General features: G+C 27.2%; 1 protein-coding gene and 1 long non-coding RNA gene across 3 annotated transcripts; one reads left to right on the top strand and one right to left on the bottom strand.

Moving 5' to 3' along the window:
• The first annotated feature begins 405 nt into the window (after positions 1 to 405).
• Positions 406 to 2,656, top strand: LOC126554204 (uncharacterized). 2 transcript variants are annotated; one of them, XM_050209290.1, is made up of 7 exons: positions 406 to 831; positions 912 to 1,067; positions 1,142 to 1,216; positions 1,601 to 1,639; positions 1,694 to 1,765; positions 1,846 to 1,920; positions 2,011 to 2,656. In XM_050209290.1, the coding sequence occupies exons 1-7, from the start codon at positions 767 to 769 to the stop codon at positions 2,297 to 2,299; spliced, it is 771 nt and encodes a 256-aa protein (XP_050065247.1). In that variant the 5' UTR covers positions 406 to 766; the 3' UTR covers positions 2,300 to 2,656. The 2 variants fall into 2 exon arrangements, with proteins under 2 accessions (XP_050065247.1, XP_050065248.1); XM_050209291.1 differs by lacking the exon at positions 1,601 to 1,639 and adding an exon at positions 1,310 to 1,348.
• A 1,636-nt stretch (positions 2,657 to 4,292) lies between these two features.
• On the bottom strand, positions 4,293 to 5,142 carry LOC126554210 (uncharacterized). Its single transcript, XR_007606633.1, has 2 exons — positions 5,048 to 5,142; positions 4,293 to 4,912 (listed from the first exon to the last, which is right to left on the bottom strand). It is a non-coding gene; the product is annotated as an uncharacterized LOC126554210 (long non-coding RNA).
• Positions 5,143 to 12,331: the final 7,189 nt, after the last annotated feature.

Raw genomic sequence — 12,331 nt, 5'->3', positions numbered from 1 at the left:
TGATAGTGGTGTGTACTGTGGCGCACTATCAACCAACAACTTACACGACTTTGATCAATCGCGTATAAGTTGAGAATGTCGTTGCTTGACACCGGTTAGAGAGCGAAAACGGGAAATCGAAAGCAAAATGAGTCAGATTTCGAGTGTAAAAAAAATGAAAACTTTATTAATACAACAAAATAAATGTTTACACGGCAGTAAAAGAGTATAGGTGAGAAACGTGTAAGTACGCAACTCGAGCAATATATATAAATTCGGCGGACCACGAGGTCGTACAAAACAGGTCGGTTGACAAAAAAGACACGTTAGAAAAACAAAAGTCGGGAGGGAGCTTTTTCGGACTTCACGGTTCGAGAGTCGCGAACGGTCGCTCGTACGGGCTGGCGGGGGGTAGCGCGAGATCGCGCGCATAGATAATAAAGAATGGATAGGCCATCGCTATATTAATCGTATAGAGGGAAGTGTGCCGGAATGGGGAAGAGAGAAAGACAGATTTTATTAATGCCTCTCACTCTAGCAGAGGTCTTATCATAAATTATATTTTGTGATTATTATCATTGATGGATGTATAGATAATAGATATTGGAATTTATAAATTATTAAAATTATTATTATAAAATGTAATATAACTATTGTATATTGTATAATAATATAAATTTAATTGTAGTAATTGTACCTGTTGGCTGTTACCTATATTATTATTCATTTCATCATTTATTTTGACTAGTTTACTCCTAAGTCCAAATTGAATATTTATATTAGAACTATGGTTCATATTTACAAAGTTTGTAATGTTTCATCGAAGGATAATAAAGATTTACCATTTCATAGGTAGGGTCATAGTCCCTTATAGATTATTTTAAATTAGTAATAGCAGATATTCAATGTTAATTAATAATTATGATGGTTAGATTTCCTAAGAATTTGGAAAAAAGGCAAAAATGGGCATCAGCATTAGGGTTGCAACAAATTGGTGATTGGCAATATGTTTGCGGAAATCACTTTACAAGTGATTGTTATATATTTAGTAATGCTAGAAAAATATTAAAGCCAGATGTTATACCATTGTAAGAATAGTGTATTTTATTTATTAATGAAAATTTAAGTATAAAATGTAGTTCAACAAAAACTTTCATTTTAGCGTTGTTCAATATTGTTCAGATAATGAGTCTTGCACACCAATTACTTGTACTTCTGAACCTGATAATTATTCATAGTATGTATTTTTTTGTTAAAAATTAAAACTAAGTATAACCAGTAACCATTACTGGCATTACTATACAAAATATTAATTATGCCTGTTTTCTAGTGCCAATGCTGTACATTCATCTCCAAAAATGTTAAATATGTAGGTATTTTATATATTGTTGCAAATTAAAATTAAAAAAAACTTTCTTTTTAGTGTTGTTCATAATTCTGATGTGAATCTTGCTCACCAATACCTAGTCTTTGGACTGTATGGACTTCATAGTATGTATTTTTTTGTTATAAATTAAAACTAATGTACATATACGTATTACTGTACTTTAAAAGTTAAAACTAAGTATAACCAGTAACCATTACTGCACTATACAAAATATTAATTATGCCTGTTTTCTAGTGCCAATGCTGTACATTCATCTCCAAAAATGTTAAATATGTAGGTATTTTATTTATTGTTGCAAATTAAAATTAAAAAAAACTTTCTTTTTAGTGTTGTTCATAATTCTGATGGTGAATCTTGCTCACCAATATCTAATACTTCTGGAACTGATAACTATTCACAGTAAGTATTTTATTTATCAAAAGTTAAAATTATGTATTACGATTTCTGTACCAAATACATTAATAATGTCTGTTTTCTAGAGTGATTTATAGAACACCTTCAACACCTAAACGGAAGAAGGAAGAACTATCTTCTGAAGTGACTTCTCCCAAAATGTATGTAATATGTTTCATATTTTTTAAAACTATTTACCTACCTATACTAAATTACTCAAGCTTCATTTAAATGGTATTTGTTAACACTAGATGTCCTAAAAAAAAACTTATTTGGAATAGTAGTCGATTTGGTGATTTGAGTTTAAGAGATTTTGAAACACCTAATCGTGCTGCAAGAAATTTTAAAGTTATTAAACACAACTGTTTCACAACTGAGGAGAAAAATAAAAATCTGAAACAAAAGTGTAAACGTTTAGAGAAAAAAGTCGAAACATTAAATGATTTATTGGAGATTCTGAAGAAGAAGTCATTAATGACAGATTTTGCTGCTGATAATTTAAAGGTACCCATCATTATTCTAATTTTAATTGTTTACTAATTAATTGTTTACTAATAAATTGTTTACATGTTCATGGGAGAACTTAACCAGACTTTGTTATTGTCAACACATAGGTACCTAGTACCTACATCAAATAAAACAATGAAATGTCATTAACAACAAAATTTGAAAATTAACAACGTAATTTTTGTTATATTATGTTTATATATTAATTTAATATCTTTAGTATCTTTTGATATTTTATGTTATATGATATGTAGTATTAAGTATATTGCAGTGTTCCCTAAACTTTTTGCAATAGCGACTCATAAATTATTTAATCTTTATGGGGTACGTAACCTCTACTAAAAAAAAATCAAGTGTGCCATAAATAATTAAAATTTTTTTGTAATCAATTTTATCATTGAATTTTTATAAAACAATACTGAATAACAAATACAAATAATAAATAAATAAATAAAAATAAAAAAATTAATACAATATGAAAATTGTAATCATAAGTGCAATGTTCGACTCTTGGTTTGGGAAACACTTGTATGTATCCTTGAATGTTATTCTTAACTAATATTGTACTTGTTCTAATATAATATAATTTTGTGTTTGAATTTTACTATTTTTTATAATCCTTTCTCACAATTTACCATAATATTTTAAAGTCAATTTTTTAATTAGGCACTGGGTTCAGATATACTAGAAAAACTCGTTAAAAATGGTCTGTCTGGAAAAAAACAGCCTTATACAGAAGAAATTAAACAATTTTCTGTAACCCTCCAGTATTATTCTCCTAAAGCGTATAATTATATTAGAAAAACTTTTGGTAAATTACTTCCTCATCCTAGGACACTACGTAGGTGGTATATGGTTGTAGATGGGAACCCAGGTTTCACCAAGGAATCCTTTGAAGCAATTGCTAATGAGGCAAAAAATCGTCCAATTTACTGCAATTTAGTCATTGACGAAATGTGCATAAGACGTTATGTTGAAATGGACAGTCAAAAAAAGATACACGGCTATATTAATATGGGTGCAGAATACTCATATGAAAATGATGATATACCATTGGCTAAAAATGCATTGCTATTTTTAATAGTAGGAATTAATGGATATTGGAAAATGCCAATTGCATATTTTTTAATAGATGGATTAAGTGGAGGTGAGAGAGCCAATTTATTAACTAAAGCTATTGACCTTTTATATGATACAGGTATACATTTATGTTCTGTGACATTTGATGGTGCATCAGTTAATAGTAAAATGTGTACAGAACTTGGTGCAAATTTTAATATAGATAATGGAAATCCATATATAATAAATAATCATGGACAAAAACTTTATATATACTATGACCCTGCCCATATGCTTAAACTGATACGTAATGCATGGGAATTCAAATCAGTAATAATAAATTCAAAAGGAGAAAACATATGTTGGAAATATATAAAAATGTTATACGAAATTGAACAGCAAGAAGGATTAAGGGCAGGGACTAAACTAACCAAACGACACATTGAATTTCATAACGAAAAAATGAATGTTCGTCTGGCTGCCCAGACACTTAGTGACAGTGTAGTAGATGCACTAAGTTACTTAAAAAATCAAAATGATCTCTTTAGTGATGTAGAACCAACAGCAGAATTCATCAGGTACATAAATAATGCTTTTGATATTTTAAATAGTAGGTCAAAGTTTTCAAAAAATCCATATAATAAAGCTATTTCAAGTGATACTATTGAGCAGTACACAAGATTTATGCAAGATTTTATACCATATATCAAGACTTAAGAATTTCCCGGGGGTGTAAAAGTTATTAACTCTGGTAGAAAAACAGGTTTTGTAGGGTTAATTTTAAGTCTACAAAATGCAATATCTATGTTCCACGACCTATTGGCAAAAACAGATTTATATTTTTTTCCAACATATAAGATCAGTCAAGACCATATTGAGACAACATTTTCTGCAATCAGAAGTCGATTGGGGTATAATAATAATCCTACTTGTAGGGAATTTAAAGCTGCATACAAGAGAATTATAATTCACAATGAAGTTGTGGGTTCTGTATTTGGAAATTGCTCAATGTTAGAAAATACAAAAAATTTATCAGTAAATACAAGTAAAATTGAGAAAAATGTTATGTTCAATCTAAATAGTCATTGGTTACCAGAAAGACATCTAGATGATCACGATTACTTTGAAACGTACATAAATATGACTAAATATATGGAAGACACATGTCATTATATAGCTGGATTTGTAGTGAAAAAGTTGTTGAAAAAAGTTGATTGCCAATCTTGCCAAACTTCTTGATAAAACCTGGATGTAATAATGATAATAAAAATATTTTAATAACTTTGAAGAATCGAGGAGGGTTGATAATTCCTAGTAAAAGTGTGAAAACTATATGTGAGGAAGTGGAAAGAATATTTAGGGCACATGAACCAATTTATTTTAGTAGTACTAGAAATAAATTGTATTTATTAAATAAATTGAAATCCAGTTTATATAAAACAAATAATACATGCCTATTTAGTTGCCAAAGTCAAACTTCTGCTTTAGATACTTATCAAAACAAGCTTATTAATTTAATTGCTGTGACATACGTAGACATTAGAGTTTTCCACGAGCTACGTAAAATAAATGATGTAAATATTAAATCTGGAAAAACAAGGTCAAAATTGACGAAATTAGTACATTTTAGACATGAGTGATTTATTTATTATTATATTATTTAAAATATGCTTGAATATTGTATTAATTGTTTTATTATTATTTATTAATTTATAAACTTACATATTACACTAATATTATAATATTGACAAATAATGAAATAACAAATAAAGCTATATAATATTATACTGATCTATGAATTAAAGTTTATTATCTATTCTATGATTATTGATTAATCCTAATTCTGTTATCTATTTGTGTTAAGACCTCTATAACCTCAAAATTATTTCTAATTCATGCCCGTATGATAAGCACAAATGGCCTATCCATTCTTTATTATCTATGATCGCGCGTCGCTAAAATGCACATACATAGATATAACACAATAATATAATAATAATACAATAATACAATAATATAATAATACAATAATACGATAATATAATGATACAATAATTGTGCGCTAACGCGGCGACGATAAACACCGCGACACTGCGTCCGCGGTGTAGTGGTGATAACACCGTATCACCACAAGGTGAATGTTTACAAAATATATATTATGATAAAGTGATAAACCGTAATAATGTTATGGAGGGAAACAAAACTATTAAAAATGTATTAATAATATATAATTATAATAAATATAATTATTATCTTAAATTCTATTATTATTTTAGTTAATTAATAATAACAATAATAATATTATTTATTATAATAAACGAGAAATACAATGCAGATAAACATGTTTAATAAAAAAGTTTAAAGCTTATCCAATACACACATGCTTGAGTTTGGTTGATCTGAGTTCATTTAATAAATTAACTAAATATAAAAATAAACGTATATGTCCCTAAGTCATACTACAATATAATAATGTAAACAAAGAGAAAGAACAAATAAATAAATTTAATATAAAAGAAAATAAACTAGGTGAAGGCTGAAATTTACTTGTATTAACTCTAAACATAGGGTGTAATTAAATCTGCAGCTCATACGTTTGACTAAAAGTTAAAACCTTAAGCTCATGATTCATTAAATTAGTAAAATTTAATTTGCTTTTATTAAGAATGATTTTGATTAATTAATTTTTAGTTGTTACCCATGCCAAAATACAAATATTATAACCTATATGAATAAATCAATTATGCAAGATCAAAATAAATAATTATAATTATAATACCTAACATATTAAGGATATATATTTATAGATTGCTATATTATACACATTTTTATTATCATACCAATCTTTTAAAAGATGATGCACAATGATTAGCTCTCTTAAACAAGTAGGCATCTAATTAATAAATTTTAGTTTTTTATAGTAATGTGCCATAAGTAGTATTCTTTTTACAAAATGGTTTATTTTTGCTGTGTTTGGCAGTGCAACAGAAAAAGAGTTGCAAATAATGGGATCCATTTTTTTTCGTAAGTATCATTTTAAAAATTGTTTAAATAAAATGTATAGGTACATTATCTTTTGATTTTTAGTTTTCCTTTATTAAATAAAGAAATAACAAAAAAGTGGATAGATGCAATACAAATAAAAGGATTTGTTCCTACAAAATATAGCAGGGTATGCAGTAGTAAACATTTCACTCACTCAGATTTTAAAAATATTAATGGGCAACGTTTACATTTAAAAACTGATGCAGTTCCATCAGTTTTTTCTTCTAAAAATTGTTTGAATTGCAAAAAATGTTTAATGTATACATAAACATTAAAATATATTTACTTCATTATATCTTACTTTGAACAATGTAAACACATAAGGAAATAGTATTTCAAAAAGTAGGTATGTACTTATTAATAATTTATATAACTGTTTAATGAGTCTAAAGTTAATAATATGAGTTATAAAAATTAAAATCATGATCTTAGAATTTCTATTGTCTAATATTCATGTGATAAATATTAAATTGATAACAATGATATTCTGTATCAGTGTTGTGAATATGTAAACCATGAAGATTAGAGATAAGGAGACCAAACTCCTATGAGCCGCCCGTTTTTAAAGTGGCCCGACAAAAGTCGCACGGTTATTCTGCCACCAGGAGCGCATCGTTCGATTAGAGGGCTACATTTTACTATTATAGAATGTAGACATGTAGTATTATTATACTATATATAATAGGAATTATGTATGTTTTTCAAATTAAACATGATTTATTATTCCTTGCAAATAATTTATTACTTTATGATTGAGATCAGATCTAAAACATATATACAGAATTAGGGGGATATTGGTTAAAATTGGTTCAATAATAAAAAACAAATATATTATTATAATTAGCTATTAAACACATGGACATAGATGATTTCCATATTATGATTATTTATTATTGAATTCATCAAAATATTAAATTTATAAATAGACAATGTATACAATGATAAGGTTTCAAATAATTTGTATTATTATTTTTTATTTTTTTTACCTAAACATTAAAAATGGTTAAGTGCTGTTTTGTACCAGGGTGTAATACTGGTTAGGCTTTAGATGTCAAACAACAAAAATCAATTGGATTAAAAAATAAAAGTTTATTTAAAGCACCCAAAGTAAAAAAAAACAAAATATCTTAACCTTATTTATGAATAATAATTTTCCTTATTAATTATTTGTTACATATGTTATTTAGAATACAGAGCTTTTAGCAAGATGGCATAGAGCTATACCATTTTTCATTAAACTCGTAGTCATTATAGAATATTTTGAATTTTAAACTTTTTTTACAGGAAACACCTTTTGAACTTTACTTGTATATTTAAGTATACTTTAATATAAGCAGATAATAAGTAATGAATGATAATTTATATTTCATTCAAATACAAAAATAACATACATTTATAGTAAAATACATATAATATGTGGTGAAACATAGCCCTCTAATCGAACGACGCGCTCCTAGTGGCAGAATAACCGTGCGACTTTTGTCGGGCCATATTTTGTATACGGAGTTTGGTCTCCTTATCTCTAATCTTCATGATGTAAACATTTACCTCTTAGATAAGAGAATTTCGGCCATTTTGTGGACTTCAAAATCATTTCCAAGTCAGCTAACTAGTATTTATATATATCTGTGGTTATAACAATTTCATTTTAGGTCAGAACGATAAGAATCTAATATATATTAGATATATAATAAAATAATATATATTGCATTTATATCACATAACAATATATCAAAATCACTATGTTGATGATAAGCTAAATTCTCTCTCTGATAACTAACATAATCATATAGTCATTAGTAATTAATAACTAGCTCTTGTTCTTTCTTTAATTTTTAATTTTTCCTTTTATAATTTAAATTTTTTCCAGATCTGAATAAATTGTTTTAACTGAGTATTTTTCATATTTGAGTAATCCATTTCTAAAAAAATTGTTTTTTTTGTATTATTATCAAAATACTAAAATGTTTAAAACTAGTTATAAAATGTTTTTTTTTTAAAAAAAATATATTTTAGAAATCTATCACAGACTTGATTTCATTTTAGTTTTTTATTAGTTAAATAACTAGATCTCGTTCTTTCTTTACATTTTTTTCTTTTTTTCTTTTATAATTTTCATTTTTTCCCTGATCTAATAAAAATTTTTAGCAGTATTTAGTATTTTTCATATTTCTCTTAATTAAAACTAAACCATTTATTTTTTATTTTATTTTCATCTCCTCGTTATCATGTATTTGTTGTTTTAATCGTGTAAGTTCACTGTTGATATGATTTATTAAATCAAATAAGTAATCCATTTGTATAAAATACTTTTTTTTTTTGTATTATTATATTTATACAAAAAAAAAAATATATATTATTAAAATAGGGTACTAAAATGATTAACACTTGTTATAAACTGTTTTTAAAAAATATATACATTTTAGAAACCAATCACAAACTTGATAAAGTTATAATTTTTTATTAGTTACATATGTTATTCTACACCGTTGTAGCCACCAAATAATCGGATCCAGGTCGGTTATAAATATTAACGAATCGTCTAAGTGACACACAAAACAAACAAGCAAACGAATGTTATGTTGAACTAAGAAAGTCACTGGAGCTTTGCCATCTGCACACTTGATTCATTGATTCATACAAACGACCACATCTACAGAAGGTATTTTCTATGAAAATTTTACGATTATATGAACTGATTATAAACAACAATACTTATCAATAGTTTGTGAGTGATTCATTTAAAATTAATGTATAACCAAAGGTATTACTTGTTTAATACTAAGAATGGACAGTATTCATCAAATCCCCATTTGTTGGTTGAAATTCATATGTCGTAAATGGATTAGTTGGTTAATTGATATTGAGTATATAAATCGATTATTGTTAAATATTTTGAACATTTCATACACCTACGGAATTGAGAATAAGTTTGTAATCCTATAATTGTTTGAAATTGTCTATGGCAACTAACGAGACAAATTTGACTTATATAAATTATTATTTATGTTACTGTTCAGTACACAAAACATGGAACAATACGATATTTTCGATTTATCATAATTTCAATATACACTTTTTTCAGTGTATAGTTAAAATTATTAAATAAATCTAACAGATCGTTTTCGCTATACGCAAATGGATACGCCATAACCCGCCATATTTTGTATGGTATAACACATGAAAACATAGCTTCATCTGGTCATCTTTCTGTTTAATTAAAAAAATAAATAATAAATAAATAAATTATAATATTTTAATATTTTCTTTTATTGTTGGTTCAAATAATATTCATTATTCCGTGATTAATTTAAATTACCGTTTCTGTATTAAACAATTTTTAAATTATTGTAAAAGTAAAAAAAATAAATAAATAAATTCAAAATGTATAATATATATATATATTATTTAAAAAGTTTTAAGAATAATAATAATAATAAAACTAACTTTACAAAGGTTAATAAATACTAAGGAACTATTATAATGAAAAATTAGTATTATTTAAACAAAACTAACAATTTCCATTTTTTAAATCATCTAGTTAATTATACAAATTGAAGAGACGTTGGCTTAAACGTCTTTCACATTTTAAACCAATATAGTTAAAATAATTGTTTTGGTTTAAAATGTTTCTTTTTTCATCTCTTAATTTGTTTATTTCAACAAGGATTGTTACTTTTTGGTTATATAATTCTCGAATCTTTTTATTCAACACTCTTATTTCCATTTTTTCTGTTCTTCTTCTCTTTTGGTAAGTACATCGTTCTCTAGACCCCGATTTTTCGATTCCTCTATTCGAGATTTAACAAACCTAATTTGGAAATATTGAAGCGATTCCATTTTTTATTTTAATTCTCTAATATATATTAAAATATTTATTTGTTTATTTAATGTATTTTTGTAATCGAACTGATAATGATCATTCCGTTACTCTCAATCCATGATTGTTATGTATATGTATATAAAATAAATAAATTCACATAGATTTATCATAGATATAATTTATCTGATACCAATGGAATGGTGTATAAAAATTTTTATTCAACTATTTTGGTTTTTTTATTAAAAAAAAAAATTAATATTTTAATATTTTTTATATATGTATGAATTGTTTTACATTTTTATATTTCAATAATTTACGTGCCATCGAAGGAATGGTTTTTTATTGAACTATTTTAGAAGAAATATGTAGTAACTGGGTGGCCCTGGGGGGCCATCACCGCCACCGCCGCTGCCACCGCTACTCCCGCGACCTACCACTCACCCAAAGTACCGCCACCCGTACCACCACTCGCTGCTCAGCCATGGTTAGCGCCGCCGTCACACCACCTCCCGCCCCGCCTTAGATGCTGCAACCGGTACACTGCTCAGCCGTTATCTCGTAGTACACATTATCTTTATACCTATATTATATACTTAAACATATATCTATATACCTATATCTATACACCTAAATACGTACAAAACACAAATGCACGAACCTAATAATTAGACTGAATAATAATAATAATAAATAAATAAATATGTATACATGTGCATATCCCTGCAACAGCATCACCAAAGAATCTGCAAGCACATCACAAATCTTTACATGCCAATTATGCACGTAATGTGAAATCCAAACATTGTAAGATGTTTTTTCACATACATATTTTTTTTTACTTAGATTTTTTATTCAGCATTTCCATACACTTAAAATAATTTGATTTAAAATAATCATAGATTATTGAATCAGTATGAAACAAATTTGTCATGAGAAGGTTTAGTGTCATTTCATAATGTTTAATTTAGCAGTCTTTTTTTTTATTTCTTTATTAATAATAGAGAATTTTCAAGACATAAAAAAAACAACAACAACAACAACAACAATAACAACAACAACAATAATGCATTTGATACTCCAAATCAGGATTTACCTCCAATGTAAGTTTAATGTTATTTTATTTTATTATTAGTTTATTTATCATATTCGGTGTTTAGTGTTGATGAACTACTTACGACACCCGTTACAATAAACGAGGTAGGAATAATGATGGGGGAATTTCTCGAGAACGAAATCAGGAATTTGATGGTTGAAGGTGGATTGCAGGAACGTTTGGTTTAATAAAATTGTTTTTGACTTCTTCTTGTACAATTTGGTCATCAACAGTCTCAGAATATTTTTCTATTTCCTTGAAAGTATCTATGTCCATAACCAGAATAGGTCTGTGATCACTTATGAGGGACTCGTACACCAAAGCTGCAATGTCAACATTTGTAATGACATTGTCAATGGTTGTTCCGTGATCTGTAGTAATACCGTCAACCAATATTTTGTAATTGAAATGTTTTAATATTTGAACTAGTTGTTTTGGCGGTTTGTTGAAGTTTACATTGAAATCACCAATAAAGATAACATTGTTTTTGGTGGAAGCTACCGTTTCAATGAAATCACAAAGCTTCTGTACAGGAAAATTTGGCGATGAATATATCCCAATATAGGTAATATTTTCAATGATAACTTCAATTGCTTCTAAGTGTGTCTTTTTCTTTTGATCTTGAAGCAATGTTGTGCTGCAGATTATTTCTTTATGATTAATGGATTCTCCAACAAAACAAATTGAACCACTTTTACCATTTGCATGTATACTGTCTATTCTACAGCATTCAGTATGGTTCTTAATGGTATATGTGTCAGATGATTTGAACCAGTTTCTTGAAAGAACATTATTTTAGATTGTAAAAGGACGATATCCGCATTAATGTGAGCTTCATATTTTTTTAAAGACCTTATATTGTGTGACATGCAGGAGAGTGGCATGTTGTGTGTCATAATTCTAGAAAAACGCGGAAAAAGAGCACAACTTGGTGTCCTGAGTCTGCACATCTCATGTTCAACTTTTGCAGAAGGTTTTGGTGGCTTTGCAGGAAAGTAATCTATACGCAAACCTTGAGCAGAAGTTGCTCGACTACATCCTACAT

The sequence above is a fragment of the Aphis gossypii genome, unplaced genomic scaffold, assembly GCF_020184175.1.
Source record: "Aphis gossypii isolate Hap1 unplaced genomic scaffold, ASM2018417v2 Contig00447, whole genome shotgun sequence".
NCBI classification, from domain to species: Eukaryota; Metazoa; Arthropoda; class Insecta; order Hemiptera; family Aphididae; genus Aphis; species Aphis gossypii.
Note: the sequence above shows the minus strand (reverse complement) of the source record. Positions and strands in the feature narration are given on the sequence as shown.